General features: G+C 41.1%; 1 protein-coding gene across 6 annotated transcripts in view; it reads right to left on the bottom strand.

Annotated features, from left to right (window-relative positions):
- Window positions 1–5,842: 5,842 nt before the first annotated feature.
- The window catches only part of LOC124179627, an 81,362-nt gene continuing 63,866 nt past the window's right edge, over window positions 5,843–23,338 (bottom strand). For 4 of the 6 annotated variants that reach the window (XM_046564216.1, XM_046564219.1, XM_046564218.1 and 1 more), the window contains 5 exons: window positions 21,192–21,584; window positions 18,081–18,493; window positions 14,427–16,070; window positions 13,542–13,714; window positions 9,218–12,475 (listed from right to left, as the gene is read on the bottom strand). In XM_046564216.1, the coding sequence (XP_046420172.1) occupies window positions 12,243–12,475; window positions 13,542–13,714; window positions 14,427–16,070; window positions 18,081–18,493; window positions 21,192–21,584 (2,856 nt within the window). In that variant the 3' untranslated portion in view covers window positions 9,218–12,242. Of the gene's footprint in view, window positions 5,895–9,217; window positions 12,476–13,541; window positions 13,715–14,426; window positions 16,071–18,080; window positions 18,494–21,191; window positions 21,585–23,338 lie in introns of those variants that run through there. The other 2 variants (XR_006870112.1, XM_046564220.1) reach the window with 2 other exon arrangements.

Raw genomic sequence — 23,338 nt, forward strand, 5'->3', positions numbered from 1 at the left:
CAATAAATTATTTCAATTCGTTTTTCGCGCAACCCCAAATTCGGTGGCTGTCAGTCCGCTAATAAAATTTCTCGACTTCCAGGATAAGCGCTCCGTGGTTCCTGGTTCACGTTCACAATAAATTATTTCAATTCGTTTTTCGCGCAACCCCAAATTCGGTGGCTGTCAGTCCGCTAATAAAATTTCTCGACTTCCAGGATGAGCGCTCCGTGGTTCCTGGTTCACGTTTACAATAAATTATTTCAATTCGTTTTTCGCGCAACCCCAAATTCGGTGGCTGTCAGTCCGCTAATAAAATTTCTCGACTTCCAGGATAAGCGCTCCGTGGTTCCTGGTTCACGTTCACAATAAATTATTTCAATTCGTTTTTCGCGCAACCCCAAATTCGGTGGCTGTCAGTCCGCTAATAAAATTTCTCGACTTCCAGGATAAGCGCTCCGTGGTTCCTGGTTCACGTTTACAGTAAATTATTTCAATTCGTTTTTCGCGCAACCCCAAATTCGGTAGCTGTCACTCGGTCGTTGGGGGTGGTTGAAGATGGTCGGCGGTGGACGAGGAGGAGGACAAGGAGGACGAGGATTTGTGCTCGGTGAGTAAAACACTCTTATAATATTTCATGGCAATTGTAATTATATTTTATTTGAAATATTTCAAACTAGTCATGTTTACAATAAATTATTTCAATTCATTTTTCGTGCAAGCACATATTCAGTAGCTATGAATAATCTTATACAATTTGTTATATTATTAATTAATTAATTAATATTCTTATTATATTTAATGGCAATTGTAATTATATTTCATCTGAAATATTACAAACTTGTCACGTTTACAATAAATTATTTTAATTCATGTTTCGTGCAAGCACATATTCAGTAGCTATGAATAATCTTATACAATTTATTATATTATTAATTTATTAATTAATATTCTTATAATATTTAATGGCAATTGTAATTATATTTCATCCGAAATATTACAAACTTGTCACGTTTACAATTAATTATTTCAATTCATTTTTCGTGCAAGCACATATTCAGTAGCTATGGATAATCTTGTACAATTTATTATATTATTAATTAATTGATTAATTACATCAATCCTTACACAATATTTTTGAAGTGTTCCTATTCTAAAAATATTCATTACTCTTCCAGGTATTACCCGAGGTGGTGGGAGGTGGACGAGGAGGAGGACGAGCTGGACGAGGAGGAGGACCAGGTGGACGAGGAGGAGGACGAGGTGGACGAGGAGGAGGCGGGGTGGGTCGTGGGAGAGGACCTCTCCTCTCCTCAGAGGAGGGGAGGGGGAGGGGCAGGAAAGGGGGAGTGGTGGGCGGGGAGGGGTAAGGGAAGGGAAGGGAAGGGGAAAGGTGGGTGGCGGGGAGGGGGAGGGGCAGGAGGGGGAAAGAGGGTGGGAGGGAGGGAGGGAGGGAGGGAGGGAGGGTGGGTGGGCGGGTGGGCGGGCGGGAGGCAGGGAGGGAGGGAGGGATGGCGGGGTGGGGGGAGGGAGAGAGTGGAGGACGGATGTTGGTGCGAGCCTGTTAGAGTTAATAGAGCAGTACACCCCGCCCTCTCGCGCCCTCCCTCCCTCCCTCCCTCCCTCCCGCCCACCCGCCCGCCCGCCCACCCACCCTCCCTCCCTCCCTCCCTCCCTCCCACCCTCTTTCCCCCTCCTGCCCCTCCCCCTCCCCGCCACCCACCTCTCCCCTTCCCTTCCCTTCCCTTACCCCTCCCCGCCCACCACTCCCCCTTTCCTGCCCCTCCCCCTCCCCTCCTCTGAGGAGAGGAGAGGTCCTCTCCCACGACCCACCCCGCCTCCTCCTCGTCCACCTCGTCCTCCTCCTCGTCCACCTGGTCCTCCTCCTCGTCCAGCTCGTCCTCCTCCTCGTCCACCTCCGACCACCTCGGGTAATACCTGGAAGAGTAATGAATATTTTTAGAATAGGAACACTTCAAAAATAATGTGTAAGGATTGATGTAATTAATCAATTAATTAATAATATAATAAATTGTACAAGATTATCTATAGCTACTGAATATGTGCTTGCACGAAAAATGAATTGAAATAATTTATTGTAAACGTGACAAGTTTGTAATATTTCAGATGAAATATAATTACAATTGCCATTGAATATTATAAGAATATTAATTAATTAATTAATAATATAATAAATTGTATAAGATTATTCATAGCTACTGAATATGTGCTTGCACGAAACATGAATTAAAATAATTTATTGTAAACGTGACAAGTTTGTAATATTTCAGATGAAATATAATTACAATTGCCATTAAATATAATAAGAATATTAATTAATTAATTAATAATATAACAAATTGTATGAGATTATTCATAGCTACTGAATATGTGCTTGCACGAAAAATGAATTGAAATAATTTATTGTAAACATGACTAGTTTGAAATATTTCAAATAAAATATAATTACAATTGCCATGAAATATTATAAGAGTGTTTTACTCACCGAGCACAAATCCTCGTCCTCCTTGTCCTCCTCCTCGTCCACCGCCGACCATCTTCAACCACCCCCAACGACCGAGTGACAGCTACCGAATTTGGGGTTGCGCGAAAAACAAATTGAAATAATTTATTGTAAACGTGAACCAGGAACCACGGAGCGCTTATCCTGGAAGTCGAGAAATTTTATTAGCGGACTGACAGCCACCGAATTTGGGGTTGCGCGAAAAACGAATTGAAATAATTTACTGTAAACGTGAACCAGGAACCACGGAGCGCTTATCCTGGAAGTCGAGAAATTTTATTAGCGGACTGACAGCCATCGAATTTGGGGTTGCGCGAAAAACGAATTGAAATAATTTATTGTGAACGTGAACCAGGAACCACGGAGCGCTTATCCTGGAAGTCGAGAAATTTTATTAGCGGACTGACAGCCACCGAATTTGGGGTTGCGCGAAAAACGAATTGAAATAATTTATTGTAAACGTGAACCAGGAACCACGGAGCGCTTATCCTGGAAGTCGAGAAATTTTATTAGCGGACTGACAGCCACCGAATTTGGGGTTGCGCGAAAAACGAATTGAAATAATTTATTGTAAACGTGAACCAGGAACCACGGAGCGCTGATCCTGGAAGTCGAGAAATTTTATTAGCGGACTGACAGCCACCGAATTTGGGGTTGCGCGAAAAACGATTCGAAATAATTTATTGTGAACGTGAACCAGGAACCACGGAGCGCTTATCCTGGAAGTCGAGAAATTTTATTAGCGGACTGACAGCCACCGAATTTGGGGTTGCGCGAAAAACGAATTGAAATAATTTATTGTAAACGTGAACCAGGAACCACGGAGCGCTGATCCTGGAAGTCGAGAAATTTTATTAGCGGACTGACAGCCACCGAATTTGGGGTTGCGCGAAAAACGAATTGAAATAATTTATTGTAAACGTGAACGAGAAACCACGGAGCGCTTATCCTGGAAGTCGAGAAATTTTATTAGCGGACTGACAGCCACCGAATTTGGGGTTGCGCGAAAAACGAATTGAAATAATTTATTGTAAACGTGAACCAGGAACCACGGAGCGCTGATCCTGGAAGTCGAGAAATTTTATTAGCGGACTGACAGCCACCGAATTTGGGGTTGCGCGAAAAACGAATTGAAATAATCTATTGTAAACGTGAACCAGGAACCACGGAGCGCTGATCCTGGAAGTCGAGAAATTTTATTAGCGGACTGACAGCCACCGAATTTGGGGTTGCGCGAAAAACGAATTGAAATAATTTACTGTAAACGTGAACCAGGAACCACGGAGCGCTGATCCTGGAAGTCGAGAAATTTTATTAGCGGACTGACAGCCACCGAATTTGGGGTTGCGCGAAAAACGATTCGAAATAATTTATTGTGAACGTGAACCAGGAACCACGGAGCGCTTATCCTGGAAGTCGAGAAATTTTATTAGCGGACTGACAGCCACCGAATTTGGGGTTGCGCGAAAAACGAATTGAAATAATTTATTGTAAACGTGAACCAGGAACCACGGAGCGCTGATCCTGGAAGTCGAGAAATTTTATTAGCGGACTGACAGCCACCGAATTTGGGGTTGCGCGAAAAACGAATTGAAATAATTTATTGTAAACGTGAACGAGAAACCACGGAGCGCTTATCCTGGAAGTCGAGAAATTTTATTAGCGGACTGACAGCCACCGAATTTGGGGTTGCGCGAAAAACGAATTGAAATAATTTATTGTAAACGTGAACCAGGAACCACGGAGCGCTTATCCTGGAAGTCGAGAAATTTTATTAGCGGACTGACAGCCACCGAATTTGGGGTTGCGCGTAAAACGAATTGAAATAATCTATTGTAAACGTGAACCAGGAACCACGGAGCGCTGATCCTGGAAGTCGAGAAATTTTATTAGCGGACTGACAGCCACCGAATTTGGGGTTGCGCGAAAAACGAATTGAAATAATCTATTGTAAACGTGAACCAGGAACCACGGAGCGCTGATCCTGGAAGTCGAGAAATTTTATTAGCGGACTGACAGCCACCGAATTTGGGGTTGCGCGAAAAACGAATTGAAATAATTTATTGTAAACGTGAACCAGGAACCACGGAGCGCTTATCCTGGAAGTCGAGTTTCACCGCGTAGCGGACCCGGAGCGCGGGATCCGAGAGGTTGAGAACCCCGTACTCGAAATTTGCGGAGCGCGACTTTCATGCGTCCGCTCTACTGCGCGGTTGTTTCCAGACTGAGGAATTCGGCTAGCTGATTTTGAATTGGTGACGTCACTTTCTGAACGTCCGACATCCAAACTATGGTTTCGAACTTTGATACTATGTATGATGATGTATGGTGTACGATGTATGATGATATGATATGATGTATAATGCTTTTAGTTTTCACGTTTCATACAAGAAATATACACTTCATCTCTCCTGCCGATTCCAGACTCAAGCGGCCAGGCCCTTCTATGGTCAGCCGTTGATTGAGGATATATTCTTCAGTGAACGGCTCGGCTAATAACGCTGCCGTTCTGCGACAGTTGGATGATGAAAAATTTCGCTCGTATCTTTCAAACGTGTGTTAAAATAAACTCGAAATGTCAAGAAACGTCGTTCTTTCTCTCCCTGTCACCTTTCTAGGTCTTTAAACCACTACGCAGCGTTAAATACCGTCTCATATACGAAGCATCCATTTCATCTCGTTCAAAATTAGCGCATCCGTGATGTATTACAGTTACTCTGAATTTTTTTCCATCCGAATACTTTTCGAAAAACAATTCTGCTCCTCTACCCAACGCAGATACTTCACTTGTGACCAGCTAAAACAACGTTTCGATTCTATGCCTATGAAAATTCAAGATCCAGAGAGCAAATGAAAAGTTGTTGGAATAATTATGAATACTAATGTTATGGAATACATCGAGCGCGCGTCGAATAGAATCCCATTTCGAAATGAATAATTCTTCTCTTTTCATATCATAGCTAATCTGGTAATATAGGTAAATAGGACGGTTGGAGGTGTTCGGAAATGTTAGGAGGTGGTCGGCGCTGGCAGAAGGTGATAGGGGGTGGTCGAAAGTGGCCATTGATGGTCGGAGGTGGCAGGGGGAGGTAGGAGGTATTCGAACATGGTAGGACATTTCAAAAGTTAAAGTCGACGATGATCCGGTGCATCAATTTTATCGTATATTTGATAAATTATTCCTAAATACATTGAAACATATGTATTTGTAATGAAATATCATGCAATGGGCTGTGTAAACTATAAACTATAATTTCTATCGAATAGCTGCTTTTATGTCAACAGGGCTTTGAGACTCGGTTCAGTTCGTCCTCCTCCTCGTCCACCTCCGACCACCTCCAACAATCGCTAACCACCTCGAACAACCACCGATAACCACCTCGGGTTGTACCTGGAATAGCAATAAATATTTTCAGTATCAGAACATATCAAAAATATTACGTGAGGATTAATATTTAAAAAGTGCCTGAACAAATTTTCTCTGGCACTATTCGGACGCAATTTTGCGAGACGAATCGATTTAGCGCAGTCCCGATATGCTGCGAGCAGCAAATAAAAAGTTACAGCCACAAAACCAGAACCTCAGATTTCGACATTTTTCAGCAGGTGCATTTTCCTTCGTAACTTCTTTCCTATTGATCCCACGCTGTTTCCGCTGCGTTTTCTGAGTTACTGAGGGTTCAATTAGTCAGGAGAGGGTCATACAAATCGAATCGGAGACTAAAAGTTTTTCACTCGAAAAAAAAGCAAGGCTAACCCCTTTGTATTTTTAACGAAAATTGTCGGGATTTTGAAAAGTGCTGGAATAAATTAATTGTAGCACCATTCCGACGTAATTTTGTGAGAGAAATCGATTGGGCGCAGTCATGATACGCTGCGATCAACGCATGAAAAGTTAGAGCCGAAAAACGAAAACCTGTGTTTTCGACATTTTTCAGCAGGTGCTTTTTTCTTCGTAACTTCTTTTCTGTTAATCCGACGCTCTTTTCGCTGCGTTTTCTGAGTTACTGAGGGTTCAATTAGTCAGGAGAGGGTCATACAAATCGAATCGGAGACTAAAAGTTTTTCACTCAAAAAAAAGCAAGGCTATCAACGCATCAAAACCGAAAAAGGTGCTTTTTCGCTCGCCATTTCTCTCCTGTAGGATCTACGCTCTTTTCGCTGCGTTTTCTGAGTTCCTGAGGGTTTAATTAGTCAGGAGAGGGTCATACAAATCGAATCTGAGTCCAAACGCAGAAACTACGGAGCCCTTGTTTCTGAATTCGAGTTTCACCACCTAGCGTATCCGGAGCGCAGGATCCAGGAATTAGAGAACCCGGTACTCGAAATCTGCGGAGCATGATTTTCATACGTCCGCTCTATCGCGCAGTTGTTTCTAGACTGAGGAATTCGGCTACCTGATTTTGTTCGTTACTATTACTACTATAGATCGATGACGTCAAGAGAAAAAAAATTTTGGTTGATGTCACTTTCTGAACATCATGAATCGTTATCATAGCGTTACTAACTTGAATATGATTTTATTATCGCATTCTCGATAACCATTCTTCTTCTCCCAGCATAAAACTTTTCATCTCGTAATCTATTCAAATGACGCTTCCTAGACTAATCGAATCCTCAGGATTGCTAAACAGGCATTTGGATCATCCTAAGACTAACAGCTGCAGGAATACGAAGCTAATACAGAGAAATTTTTGTTTTTCGTCCGTAACTTTTGATCCGTTGTTCGCAGCGAATCGAGACTCGGCGCAACGAATTTTCATCGCAAAATTACTTCGATAAAATGCATAAATAATTCAATCTCATTATTACTCATAATCGGCAAATTTGCTGCTGAAAAATCTGAACGGGTAAGCCTTCCTCTTTTTTGCGAATCCTGAGTCCGGAATCGTTTGGGATAAAACTTTCTAGACTGATCAAACTCCAAGTAAACCAGAAAAGGCCTTCAAAGCCTCGGAAAAGCAACAGCTGCCGAGGGATATTTTCTCGTTTTTGGGTTGTAACTTATGACGCGTTGCATGCGGCAGTTCCAAACTTTGAGCGATGAATTCCTTTCGCGAAATTACGTCGATAGAGATTATCCATAAATAAATTTTATAATTATTCAAAATCGGCAGACTCGAACTTTTTCGTCTTGACACCAATCCGAATGATGCTTTCTGGACTAATGAGGCCCCAAGGAAATCAGTAAAGATACGGAAAACCTGGAATTAAAAGCGGCTGAAGAAAGAAAAGCAACGCTCACCAAGTACAGAAATACCCATGTCATACAGCATTCTTCATATTCTAATTTACGTGATGTTTATTGCACTCTTGCTTCCTAACGTAATGGTCGGATTTCTTATTTAATAAGCAATCATTTTTTTGCATTACTTTGCGACCTGACTTGTATATTATTTTACTACTTGTAACAATACCATACACTGACATACAAACAATTGTACTGAAATTGAGACTTATTAAATAAAATAAAACTAGAAAATTGTAGCTCTGAGTTTGACATTTTTTTTCCCCTCACCTCTTCGAGAACCTGGTGTAAATAGCATTTTTACCGTCCGTACAACTTTTCAGCTACTTTTCGAAGCGGTAAATAAGAGGTCAGAAAGTACGAGGAAAAACTCAGGTTTTTCATCTGTAACTTTTGACCCGCTGCTCGCAGTTATTCCAAACTCTGCGCAATCGTTTCCTTCCGCGAAAGTACGTCGATATAGCGTATCAAGAAATCAATTCCATCATTATTGAAAATCGGCATATTCTCGACCGAAAAAATCCAATCGAGGTAATTCTTTTACACCGTCTTTACAGGTTTTTAGAAGACTTGTAAAAAATTGGATATCTTGATTTTGTTGATGTTTAGTGAGAAGCGGAGGAGCGTTACTATTGGAGATCAGGACGGGTACCTTGTAATTTCAGTTTTTGCTACGAAGAATATTTTTCTTCAAATGGTCGATCCTCGTTGGTCGCGAAGAAATTTGATAACCTTTATGATCGCGTTACAAAAACGTAAAATAAAATCAAGATGTTGGTTAATCCTTCGAAATTAATATAATCTCTTTAATCTCTAAGAATTATTGCAAATAGTAATTACATGGTTGCTTAATGTCAAGCCTTACGAACAAACTCAAATCCAATGCCTCTTCTGCATTTCGGCGTGTCGTGGAACAGCCGATAATTCGATCTGCCATCTTCACCCGAATACAACGTAACCCACTGGCGAAGATTCTTCCACTCGTCAAAACAAAGGTCATACAAAAATAGTAAGAGTCTGAATTATATCCAACGACATAATATAATTTATTTATCATAATCATATACAAAAAAACTGTTCACTTATACATGTAAAGAGGTCCTTATATACTCTGTATTGTTTTCAACAATATTTTCATTAATCTTAATTTCCATTCTTGGGTTTTTTTTCTCTTTTCCATCGATTTTTTCCCAACAATTCATTCTTTCATGGTCGCAATGCAGCAGTATGACTCGGCCAGAGGCGAGGTTTCGATAATAATGAAAACATAATGTTTATGATAGTAGCAGTGATGATGATTAACAACAAAAATAATAATAATTATGATGATAATAATAATAATAATAATAATAATAATAATAATAATAATAATAATAATAATAATAATAATGGCGATCTTCACAATAGCCATCGGCATCATCATATCATTATTAATTTTGGTATAATTTTACGCGGTGTTTGTTTTCTTTTGTCTCTTCAATTTTGGACATCTTGGAATGTTACGTCAAGTACTTTGGAAATGGGTAAATAATATCAACGTGTAATGTTCAAGTAAGGTGTATCTTACAATTACAAACAAAACTTATTCGACAATAATATGGTTCAAGCGGTGAACTAATTACTTACATTTTATGGAACAAGAAGCAAGAAGAAAAACGAGAAAATCATTGTTTAAAACTTCGAAGGTATAAGGTTTCTTTTCTAACTTATCTCTAACTCGCTAATATGTGGTTCGCTACTGTTTACTAATCTTCTCTGGACACGTTACTCCTACGATTTCTAATATCTAACATGAATAAATATATCGTAATCATATTTTATGTTATTCATTTCTCTCTCAGTCGCAGGCATCACCTTAAAATAAATCACATCTGAAAAAACTGATAACCGATTATAATTCAACAACAAATCGATAACTCTATATCAGTCTATTCTCACAAAAATATCACTATGGCTGAATGTATATTAGTAGTTACATATTAAGTACTTTAAAGCCAGAAATATCTAGTGTTAGAATATCAATCAAACTAACCAATAATGCGTAACTACGATAATAAATTAAGTGAGATATACATGTATAACATACGGATGTATCATAACTCCAATAGTACGTTCGTTACATCGTATGTTTTTCATGACAAGCCTGATTTATGATTTCGGTTTCATTACTACATGCGATTAATACCGATCAGTACAACTTGGCTCAGTCAGATTTTACGCTACATTTACGTACGTGTTATCATTTTTATTTCACGTTATTTTAAAGTGTTCAATTTTCATTATGTTCGCTACTCATATTTCGTGTTATAAGGTATGTAGTTCATGGTATCAATTATCGCCCTAAGATCTTTGAGTAAAAGCATATTGTTGCATCTGGGAAACCTGAAGAGTTGATTAGTAAGTAAACATTAACAGAGTTCACCACATGATACTGGTTAGTAATGCGATGAGGATAAAAAAATGCGCGACAAATCAACTACTTGTCAAGAGCGTATCGAAGGTTCATTTGAGGTAACAGAAGTAACAGTCACGGTGTTGTACGTATGTTTATGATGCGAAACAATGAGAAATAAATTTTTTTGCAAACGATGCAAACAATTCAATCTTTAATGTTGATGAATAATAATTGAAGAAACGAATAAAAGAATTGCGTTGCATCCGATTGAGATTGACGAAAATTAAGCGGATTTACCCATCGCAACGTTATATATGTATATAAACCATTACCAACTATAACATCTACGCTAAAAATTCCTAATAATAATTACCTTGAATATCCTAATCACACAAGACTATAACCTATGATACTAGTATGGGGGACAGTTATAATTATAATTGTTATTAATTTTCTTGCTAACTGGCTAAATTTTACTACACAAGGTATTCTGTCTACACATCTATCTTTGGTATGAATTAAGGAGATACTTGATCTATTTGAGGATTTTAAATGTTATCTTGAACATGTTACGATTGTTATACACATGGTACTAAAGATTTCGTACTATGCAGTTCTGTAGGTATATAGTATTTCTTACTAGGCTGTCATGTGCGTACATCTTGCAACTTTCACAGCTGACTTTCAAGTACATGGGAGTAAATTAAACGAAAACATCGTTCGCCTGAGCGTACTTATTTTTTAAACTGTCGTGGCTATGAGAACGAATAATGAATTTATGTTTTACCTACGTGAAAGCGGCATCGGTGCGTTCGACGATGCTTTAAATAAAATCCATAAATATTAAACTATGAGATTTCGAATTATCGCTGTATTACAGCGCTGTTAAGTCAATTTTTAAACGCATATTTCCACTACCGCTGATAGTTTCACTACAGATGAAAAATCTAGACCGGTCATAATCTTACACAATACTGTATTTGCCTAATACTTATTTTCCTTCTTTTTGCTTGTATCAAACAATTCAGGATTCTCTTACCTTTTCATTATTACACGTGTGTTCCCGACTTGATTTTTTTTTCTTGTTTCTCGCACTTTATAACGTATCATTTGAGCAAGGAATATCATCGAATAGGCCCGTATTGGTGTGATAAAAATGCAGTATATTGAATTGGGAAACCATTGGAAATGCGGCCAGTTTAACCTTGTCTCAAGAATAAATACGAGAAATCTAAGGAAGATCTTGATTAAAAGAATTTTTTTGAAACTTATGAAATTAACTGTACATACAAAATATACTCAATCAATGTGTATTCACGTAATTACTATGAGCGCGTTATAACAGATGCCTTATTATACGTACAAGCAGATCCATGCATCATGTTTGTATATCAAACGAATACCGCTCAAACAGTTCAATCATCAACGCAATAATCCTCGTATTTCGCCGTCAGAATTAAATATGGCGACCCGAGTAGCAATTAAGCGCCTCAAAGTCTGTCCTGAGCTTCCTACGAGTATAAATTCTGCCTTCCCATCAAATTTCACTTTGGGTTGGATGAGTTTTTGAGACAGTTTGTTTCCTCATTAAGTCTCGATGGATCTTGCGGTGAGGTGGAACTTTCATTGCAAACTTCATCCGTACTGTATTGCAGTTCCTAATCGGAGAATATCGACTGATTTTGTTCCGTAATGTTTAATAGTAAAGCTGTACATAGTAGGGAGTAAGTAACCAAATAGGCACGTTGGTTTTCGTCCGAAATAGCTTGAAACGTTCAGACGTACACGTTGATTAAGTTACAAACTTTCACTTTTAATTCGTATATTAGAAGGAAATAAGATATCTGTTGCCAAAAACGTGACGTTCTCCAATCGAACACTTGCCGCAGATAACAACAACTGGAGGTGATATGTTGGCTTCGATTGTAATTCTCAACGCATATTTTTACCATTCGAGCGCCGCGGTTTGCGCTCTCCTTTCAGTACGGCTATTCAATTTGCTACTTACGATTAAATGACATTTCGAAAAAATCGTGCAGCTGCTAAGCAGCGAGATTCTTTTTCCTCTGGTTACGCTTTACGCAAAGAAATATGGTCTAATTCACGTCATTGTCGAGAACGGCTTCGAGGCAAGTTTGCTTCAGTGTTGCCGACTGGTCTTCCAAACTTCGTTTTAGACCCTCGATGGTTTGTACCAGCTTTTGTCTCCTCAGCTGAGACAACTGATGCTGGTACAGCTGCGTGTCTTGGGCGTTAATATTTGCCTCCGCTGCTATTCGCTCCTGTCGGAGTTGGGCCACCTTCTCTTTCAACGATCGTTTCGAGTCATCTGTAACATGCGATTTATCGTCAAATTTCATCTTGCGCAGAGGGGGATAAGGATTCAGAGAACAGTGTATGCTCATTTTCCATACAATGATCATTTCACCCCTGGTAAAGAAAAATTCTTCTAATTTATTAGCTACCATTTTCAAGGGAATTTAAAACACGATCGTAGTTATCGAATAAAATTTTTCCCAACATTCGTTTCCGTACGCCAATCGTTGGAGTCCATATCATTTTTTGTGAAATATTTAGAATTCCTGGTTAAGAGAAGTAATTAAGGATTTTGTTTTTTTTAAAACTTAGTTGAAAAGTAACTGGAAGATTCTCTAATTTCACCGTAATCATATTTTAAATATTAGAAGCGTCTTCAAATGTAGGCTATTGCTATAGGTACTCTACTTGTGTTCATCAACTATTCTTTGGAGAGGGATGAGACATCTAGTGGTGGTTCAAGAATACTATTTCATGTTTTCTCTTAGACATTCGTGATCTTATAGAGAGTCATTCGTCAAAATTGATATTCTTCTGCGAAATTCTGTGCAAAAGAACGATTTATTTTATTTCGCGTTCTAGATTTCCTCAACACTTGTAAGTTAACTCCCAGTTCCCTACAATTATCTCAGTAAAAGTGTTGTTGTTTTTGTTTTTCTTCAATTGTGAATTTCCTATCATTTCGTACAATGCAAACGGATTTAGTTTTTATTTTTGCCTTAGAAAACTCTAGGCCGACATAATTTTTCGTAGAAGTATGTACAATTTTATGAAAATTCACGGTTTTTCGTATTGTTACAGATAGTTGTACACGATTGAAGCTTTTCGTGATAATTCATCATTTTCCACCAGAAAGCTAAAAAAATCTACCACATCTAATTCTTTTTGTGTTTTCGTACAATACGATAAAAAAATTTTTTTTACCGGTGATTACTTTTCGGAAATTTATCTCACTCGTTCCTTTATGAGGTGTATCGCATAAAATCGAGTCAATAATTGTTGGAAATATGACGAGTGTGTTCAGGTATTATATCAACTGGCAAAGCCACGCGCGGAAGAAACCTTTGTAGGGTACATACCCGTATCGTCGGTGGCCGTGTCGCCGTCGGAGTTTCTAAAAGCGACATTGTGCTCCCCCAGCGACTTTTGTATCCGCCCGTAAGTCACGCTACCCGCGTATACTTTTCGCTTAACTGGTTCGCTTTGGGGACAGTATGAAGAACCCTCCCGCGTCGGTCCGATATCAATCGATCTGTAGAAAGGTGTCATACAAAATTCATGCAGGCACGCTCTAATATTTTTCACTCCTTTTCTAATGACACCGACAATAAAACTGTAGAGACTTATGGTCGATCGGAGTGATTCATGCCTTATGCTTTTTTTCATTAAGATTCTCTGTATTCTTAATTGGGATTAATTTACATTTCACTTTTTTTTTTTTACAACACGTGTAAGAATTCAAAATTAAATTTCGTGAGATGATGCAAACTCCTTTTAATTTCATGAAATTGAGAATAAACGACGGCATTAATTCCACGCTAAACGTGTTATATTAATTCTGGAATGAGAGAGTGACGCTCTAGATTTTCGTTTGTCTCAGCTGATGCATCATATTAATTATTTCAAAAACTCGAATGAGTTCTCCAGAGTATCTTCATAATTCTTCATACGGTGTAAGCGTAATTAATGGATTCTTAGAAAGGTGTACTGCGACAGTCTCAAGAAACTGAACACCAAAGTGCGCATGCGTCAAGAGTTTTTCGTCTGTTTAAGTTGGTAAACCTGACAAGCAGACGAAAAACTTGTCTGATCAACCGATTAGCTTGATTTGGCACATGCGCATTTGTCAAAGAACATGTTCACACGTTGACAAAAAAAAAATAAAAAATAGGGATAGATAGATAAAAAATGAGGGGATCGAAAATTCTAACCGTTGAAGGAAACATCGTTAGATAAATAAACACCTGAAGGTAAGTAACGGTGGTTTCTTCCTGACATCGCACCTATCGTCGGAATCCGACGAGCTTGATGTCAGTCCCTCGTCTTTGAGGGTCCTCGAAGACCTGACTTCCTTCTTGGCAAGGAGTAATTTTTCCTTCTGAATCAGTGAATCCCTATGCGCATTTAGGTAGGGAGATGCGATGGGTTTGTCCTTGAGCTGTCTCGGTGAGTTGACACCGTTGTGGACAAACGTCCGAAGATCTCGACTCTTGACGTCGTGACTAACATCGCGTTCGGTGATCTGAAGCCTGTTCGTCTGGGCGAAGCTCCTGCTAGGTGAATTCTGCGGAGTTTTCCTGACCATCATCGGTGAACTCGGACACTTGACCTGCACGTCCTGCTTGTAAAAATTCTCCTTCACGATAATACCGCCGGGTGAATTTCGCTCCATGAACTTGCGTATCGGGGAACAGGGCTGAGCGAACTGTCTCTTCGGGCTCGTGTGCTCCAAGTCCCTGATGCTGCCGCTCTGGAGCTCGGGCTGGGAGTTCCTGCTTTTGGAGAGCGCCAGCTCGATGTTCAGCTCCGTGTTCTTGATAAGTTCTACGCGTTTGTTGGCCAGTCCATTGTGGATCTTCCTCGGCGACGGCATGACCACCGGCGATGAGTTGTTCTTCATGTTCACCAGTATGTTCTCCGCCTCGAGTATAAGCTCCTTGTACTTCCGGTCCGCCTCCTTGTCCGCCTCCATCAGGGCGATCTCCGAGGCGAATGTGGCCATGTAGGCGCCGTCGATGAGCCGGCTCCGCACCGCGTTTCCGTTCACGTAGCTGACGGAGTTCGACCGCCGCTTGGCGACTTCGTTCTCGGCGATGACCGAGCGCACCAGGGCGCTGTCCTGTATCAGCTTGACGGGCGAGAGGTTCTTGTTAACGTCGCACTTCCGTCGCCGGAGGCAAATCGGCGTCCCACCGACGCTGCGGCTGCCCTGATTGAAACCAGAGTTTTTCAGCAGCATCCGCTCGACCAGCACGCGGTTAAGATTCGCCGTCTCGTCGTCGCACTTCTCGGCGAAGCTCTGCCTGCGACGCTGCGACACCCGCTTCTTCCGCTTCTCCGCCGACTTGTCGTCCGTCTTTCTTCCCCGCGTGCTTTGCCGCCTAGATCCGCTCCTCACGCTCGATCTGTGCGAGCTGCTCTCATCCTTCGTCCTTCGCCTCAGGAACGACTCCCGCAGCCGCGTTCCCTTCCGGCTGAGCTCGCTGCTGAAGGTGAAGTACGTGCAGTGTCCCGTGTTCCGGAAGCCCGCGTGCGAGTCCAGCTTGTCGAGTTCGAGGATCGACCCGTTGTCGATGAAGTCGAAGTCGTCGTTCTCGAAGGGCTCGTTCTCGTCGCCGCCGTCCTGACCCGTGTCGATGTCCGACAACGAATCGACGTAGTCCTCGCAGTCCGTCGGATCGCTGTCCGACAGGATGTCCGTCTCCTTCTCGTACACGTAACTCTCGTCGTATTTACCCATCATCTCGTTCAGCGTTATGTCGTCGTCCGACGAACGAACGCTTTGCGTCAACGAGGATCCCGACGAGCTGCTGCTGCAGCGTGCCACCGAGATGGGAACCTTCGAACGGATCTCCATCCGCGGTGAAATCCTCCAGTTTTGGTTGATCCTTGGAAAATAAGAGAATTTCATATATGATACATTTCTTTTCTTCGTATTCAATTCCACGAATTTTGCTCAGTCTTTTTTTGTAATCGGATGGGATTTTTTTTTTCTTTCGTTTTGAACAAGTTGATACAATCTCGTAGCAATTCAAACTGCTAATTTAATCAATTTCAACCGGGGTAAAGAGAAGCACAATGGATGGAACTACATGCCAGAAGCTCTGTATTTTTGGCCAAAGAAACTATCCTAAAAGTTTCGGCGGAATCCGCGATGCGGAGATCTGACACTTTCCTTGTTAGTAAAAAGTTGCTGCCTCGAGAATAAAAAGTAAATTTAAACCGTGTCGCAACTTTTTGTTGGATGTTGTATGTAATACACAAAGTTCGCGCGTAAAGGTTATCCTCCGGTTTATAATAAACGCGATATAAGTGGAAAAAAGTTTCCTCGTTAAGAAATTGTCTTTTCCTCACCGCTTCAGTCGATCGTTCTTTATTATTTTCTCTTTTATTGCGTAACTGTATTATTGAAATTATTAAAAAATACCAGAAATATTTGTCAGCCAGTTTCGAAACTACCCAAAAGAACTGAGATCAGTGATCAATTTATTCTTCTTGGAAGAAAGTCATTTGTGTACCCAAAAACATAATTAAAACAGCAAGTTGGAAAGATTTTTCAAATTCCGTCGAATTGTACCATCTACTTTAAAAAAGTTCTAGTGTCCATTATCGAAGCGATCTTCGTGAATAGAGTTACAAATTTCGTGCTAATGAAGAAAAGGAAGACATCGATCCAATTTGATACTACGTAAATTATATGTAGCTTCTGAAATACAATTAAGTTTTCAAGATTGCTCTCAAGATGAAACAATTCACGGAATTTCCAAGAGCCCAAGTTACACAATTAAGTTCAGCGGAATGAAGTCCGTCGTTATGTTACGTATGATTCATACTTATGCTGAAACGCTTGACATGTTTTTTTCTGGATCACATACATATTTTATGAATTTTAATCTCAGACCGGTTCAAAGTTCACGAAACGAGGAAAAATATTTAACCATTTTTATCTTATTGCGCGTTAAAGCGTACACAAAAGTTTGTATTGCGTGGGTTATATACGAAAATTATACTAAATATACGGTGCAGCATTTTGACCGGAGAAATTTAGGGGAGACGGTAAAATCCTCTTCTTTCATGCCACCCATCGTTCAGGACTTAATATCCCGCGGTACCAACGCAATGAATAATACAACTGACCGAAATGTATTCACTGAAAATCAATGGAGCAGGGAATTCAGCACCGTTGAATTAAACGTCTAAACGGAGCTTCTCCTGCCTACGGGTAAAAAAGAGCGGGCGAGTTGAAAAAGAGGTAAATTCGCACATCGATTTCGGGACGCCGAACGTTTGCATTAAGTAATTTAAGGATGAATGCAAACCACAGTCTGCACCAAAAGTTAGGAGAAGAGAAAAAACCACCTAAAAAGGCTCAAAACGACACAGTGAACGCAAATGAATCAACATTTTTGCCGTTTTATGGAAATGAATCTGAAGAAATTCGAATAAAGTAAGGTATCAACGATTTGAAAAAATATGTTACAAGTAGAACGTTTAAAATGATTGAACTCTTGCGTATTTTATCCGATTTTAATGTTCATACACTCATTTTCCTCAACCGCAAAGATCTCCGGAAATCGCTTGAAAAATTGTTTGCTAGTAGTTATCTCCGGAGTGATTAAAATTTATTTTTCTAACTACGGTACAACAGGTTTTCATATTTCAGGCAAAACCTGCATCTCAAATTGTTATAATCTTAGCTTGTGTCATTCGAATGATCTCAAATTGATTGTCATTGTATATCAGAGACGTTGTTTAATCCGCGTTCACTGGCATTGGCGCGAACAACGTGGCTGGAGATTTGTTTAACAGACTTATTTTTTCTCTCTCTTCCCAATTTTCGATCCATACCGTGAGTCGCATCAATCTTCTCAGGCGACGAGCGCAGCAGCTGAACTTACGGACTTCGACCGGCGCTGAGGCTCCCAGGACGAAATTCGGAATTTCTCACAACGTTCATGTTCACGTTCACGTCGCTTGCGCTGCCCGAAGATTCCGTCAGCTTCAGACCCGAGCTGCTGCTCGATTCGCCAACGGTGAGTCGGGATTTAACCCCCGTCGTACTCGAGCCCGAGGAATTGGCCGAGAGCCACGGGTTCGTCCGGATGCGGGAACGCTGTCTGGGAGACTGGAGCGGAGGCGAGGGGACCAGCGGCGGGGGCATGGAAGTCGGAACCGGGAGGAAATTCGAAATCCGCAATGCGTCCACGGAGCAGGACTCCGTCCTTCTGTGAGCTTGGGGCTTCTGCTGGACAGGCTGATGTTGTCGCTGAACCGTCGCGTGAATCGTTTGCGAAACGTTGTGTTCGGAGATCTGGAAATTGGAAAGAAACGTAAAAAATTTTATATCCTAAAGCAATTAGAAGATGAGATTCTAGCGAAATGGCTTAATAGTTAAACAAAGTCTTAACATCGATATTTTCCCACCGATATTAAGTAATTGCAATAGTTACAAATTAATTTTAGAAAATAGACGTCACGTCGCATGCACGAGGTTTTCTACAGTTTCGTACTCGAGTAATTAACCTAAGAATATCAGCTGATTGTCTATTTGTTCCGCCATGTTGTTCCAGTCCCGCTCATACTTCGGTTTCTACCAGCGTATGATATTTGTTGGTGAAAATCGCAGAATATATAGATATTATCCGATATCGGATTGAACTTTAATACAATGAAAACGGCAGAGGATGGATTCTGTTTATCTAAATTGAATTTTCGCACCATAAATTATGGCCAACAATTTACTGAATTTGTCGGTAAACTTTATAATTGTAGCGGTGTTTTACCAATTATTAATTTTAAACAAAACCGGAGGATCTGAGAGCCGCAACCTAATTTCACGATATTCATTTAAAAATAGCAATTATCGAATACCGTGACGCAAAAAGAACAAGTTTTAAATAAAAACAAATACCCAGGTAAACGGTCAGAGATATAACGAGTTTCGCCGCATAGTGTGGAAGTTAATTTTTTGCAAATTGGAAAATGACGAACGATAGGATGCAACCGTCGATTCGTAACACAACAGTTGTTTCATTGTAGTACTTTCTGTACACAGAACACATCACACCGATAATTGTCGATGTGGGCTACAGAGATGCGTAATTCAATGTAAAATTGCGAGGCAATGTTGAACAATAAATATTGCCCAAAAGTTTCCCGTGAGATATCAGCTTTAAACGATGTAAGCCCCGGATCGATTTTCATCATTTCGCTTCGTTTTTATACCCTCGCGATTTTCCTCGTGGTAGAAAGAAGAGGAGAAAACAGTTCTTGAAGTTGATCTCGTCCCGCGAAACACACGATTAGCTTCACTTGCGTCATTAATCGCCTTAGCTAGCGTACCAAATTGCGCCTCGAGTGGATTTCTGTGTTCAGAAATATACGTGGATATTTTGCTTCCATTATACTCAAAAAAAGATAACGAGGCCCCCCAAATTTTAATACTATCCTCATTTGCAAACCCAGCCGCTGTACCGCGTATACAACATATACATGGTATATCCCAAGTCAATGATGAGTAAGCAATTGATCATGAAATTTTTTATTTTTTAGTTTATAAATTTTTTTAAACTTGTCTTCAAAAATGACCAAATGTATTTGCTAAAAACAACAACGAAACTATTCGGTTTTCAATTTCAAAACTCCAACGTCAATTTCAGGGTGAGAGCACGTACTTATCCAATTTTTGAAATCAAAAAAAAAAAAAAAAAGAAAAAAAAAGAAAAAAAAGAAGAACAAAAAGATAGACAAAAACACTGTATGGTCTTTGGGAGCTACACTATCTCAGAAAAGATCGTAGTGAGAAACAAAAAATATTATGGTCAATCATTTACCGAGTTGGCACGGAATGCCCTATGTATACAAAGTATTTGTCCCCGTTTTCTAACGTGGCACAAATTGCTCGCGTGGCGTAGTTTACTCGAGTGCAGAGGGGGACTTTGAGATATATTCAAAGCCGATTCTCGCCCCTCCGGCTTTTATATTTCTGCTCTCTTGAGCCTCGTGGAACCGCGTGTCAACTTACCGGCTCTGTGATCGTTCGACTCGAGAGGCTCAAATTTCGTAGGTCGCAGTATGATGCAAGTACAGCCTGCAATCTATTATAAAAATCGCAAAGCGTTCATTCGTCTGGAGGTAACGTGTCCTCGTGTTAGATAAAATAAATGAAAGATACGCGATTCAGCTATTCAAACCTTCAACGAAACTGAACTGAAAAGAAAAGCTTCGAAAAAATCTAGGATTCCTGAATTTCCGAATTGGAAGAAGTTGCGAAGAAAGTTTGACAGAATTTTTATACCGTTTCTTCGCATAGTATTTTACACATCGCTTTTAACTCGATTCTAATAAATTCGTCTGACAATCCTTTCTCATTTACAATTCTACTGGCAATTTCATTCTCATTGTAAAACGTCCAATGAGAATCGAATTCACGTAAACTTTGCATTTGTAATTTGTTTTTCAATGCCTTTGTGTTTGAATTAGCGTAATTTCAAAATTAAGATTTTAGACCCCACATGGAAAATCTCCTTCAAATGTCGAGACAAAGCAATGAAATTTGAACATGCTGTTTAAACGTGATTTCAATTTTAATGACGCCCTAAATCGAAATAATATCACCAAATTTGACCTCATATTTATTTTTGTACAGGATAATGCAATTTCGAATTACATACAGTCGATATTTAATCTGAAAAAGAAATAACCTTCGAATTGAATGATAAATCATCCAAAGACAAAAGGAAAACAGAGTTGTCAAAAAATTTATGACCACCGTGAGTTATTATTTGTTTCTTTTTTGCTTCTGTGGATAACGTTTTTTTCGTAACTCTGGTAAACATGTCTATTAATGAAAATAAAAAAAAAAAATAAAAAATTGTCATCGAACGAAAAATGTCGGATCGATCATTAAATTAGCATACACATTACACACACACACACACCCAATGAGCTCGAAATAGTTTCCACCCTCGGATTATTAGTTCGCATCTAATTTATGAAACGTCACTCACCTTGTTCGGGGTGCTGGTCCTGGCATCCCTAAACTCCTTGGGGTTGACCCTGGTATTGGACTCCATTCCGTTGGTGAGTCGGATCAATTTCTGGTCGTTTCCCCCGTCGGTCGGGGGTACGGGGGTTTCCTCGCCGAGCTTTTTGTTGCCGCCCTTGCTACTCTGGAAATAATGGGTCCCCGTCCTGATGTTGATGTAATATTCCGGGGGGTAACTAGCCCCGGGTGAAGTCCCGTCTGTCGAGTAACCCGTGCTATAGGCGCTCTCAGGCGACGATAGATGGACGCTCCCAGTTCCAGCCGACGTCCCAGACGACGTCGTGACCGTCGTGTACGCCGAGGCTTGCAGGTGAATCGTGTCGAGGTTCTTCGACGGCGCTTCCGCCGGATGAACCTGGAAGAAGACGGACGGACAGACGTCAGGAGGGTTCGATTCGCGCGGTCGGAGCTTCCTCAAAGAGCAAATCACCGCTTCGTGAAGTGACTCGGCGACGCGGCGACGTCTCGACTACAACGGTATAGAACAGGACTGAAGTTTGCCGATAGAAGTGAGCTGGACAGAGCGCAAAGCGTCTGGCTCGTGCCAGATATTCAAGTAGTCGAGCAGAAGTCTGGTCAGACTGATCGGCCTGTATTGGATGTAGTTGCGGCAAGAGCGAGAGAGAGAAAACACGGGCGAAAACGCTGCAGTCCAGACTTTTTAATTGTCAAGCCAGACGACGACTGCGGATAGTCGAGTGCTAGAGCGTCGATAATTACAGAGAGGCGGACAGGTTCAATGGGGTGGAGGAATAAAAAGCGCGCGTTTTGAGACCTTAGTCGGGTCCATTGCTTTGTTACTCGAACGAACTCAATGTATCGGTCACTGTACGTGAATTGAATGAAAACCGTTGCAGCACATCAACGGATGAAGATTGGCTGGACCAGGTCGTTTATCAGACTGACAAATGTAATTTCTTAGAAGTTTGGAGAGCATCTACATGTTGAGCGACGTTTATTTGGACTCTGTTCTTTGCACGGTGAGATTGAAAATCCTCTCGACCACAAGAATGACCAAACCTTCAGAAAGTGACAATACATCGATGGTCATTCTAAATTAGCCGGAACATCGACGCGTGGAATTAAACAGCTATTATACTTGAGCTTCCACTTTTGGAGGTCAGACAAGGTACGAAGATCAGTTTACATTATGCACATCTGGATAAAGACACAACTGGGAACAGTATGTCTCCTCGCAATAAGTCCTTCGTTGCTACAACGTGTGAAACGTGGGATCGCTTCCTTCGAGTAGTGTTAAAATTGGAGACTGTGCCGGCTGCATCATTAATGACGGGTGCAGTATCCGTCGGCCCTTGAAACACGGCGAGACTTCCTTGCGCAGGTACGTGTATAGGTACAGTGTATGTCGTAGACGCGGCGGATGAAATCACCGAAGTAAGCCGCTCTCCGCGTCCTCATCGACGTCGGCGCAGGCCTCTTGAAGTTGGCAAAGCGGAGGAGATCCCTAATTAGGCGGGCTGTTGGTGGCTCGTCGCGGAAGAGAATAAGGGTACGGGAATGGATGAAGGATGGGGGTCTTCTTCAGGGGGAGATTCGCCTTAGGAATGCTACGCGCGTTCCAACTTCCCCCAAGTTAACCCTTCCATAGAGTTTGATGAACAGCTTATAAGCCTGTGGCCGAGTATCGCGCACAGAGGATCCCGTGGCACGACTGGAGGAGGATTAGTTGGTCCGGTAAAACAGACCGAGGAACGACGCGCGGAAATAAGCGCCTGCCCTGCTTAACCCCAACTCTTCATTGCTGGTCTACCGGACCGATTCCGGATCCTGTTACACTCGGCTGGGGAGTTTTCAAGAGACTAACGAAGCTTACGAAATCGCGGCCAAGCCACGCGAGACCGACGCTGCGGATACCTTCCATTTTCTGCCGGTTACTGGCTTGAACCAGATGGCACTCGGTTTGGCTCCACCGCGGCTGGCAGTTATCGAAGAACAAACGAGAGCGCTGTTCCTGCGGGAATGGTATCCTGGTTGGGGTCATGCCCAATTGTCTTCTGACTACAACTTCGCTCTACATTTATGGTTTTGTGACGGCGAAAATCATGTCCTACAGTCATGGCACTTTGTACCTTATTCTCAATTGGAATA

This window comes from Neodiprion fabricii, chromosome 4 (genome assembly GCF_021155785.1).
Source record: "Neodiprion fabricii isolate iyNeoFabr1 chromosome 4, iyNeoFabr1.1, whole genome shotgun sequence".
Classification (NCBI taxonomy): Eukaryota; Metazoa; Arthropoda; class Insecta; order Hymenoptera; family Diprionidae; genus Neodiprion; species Neodiprion fabricii.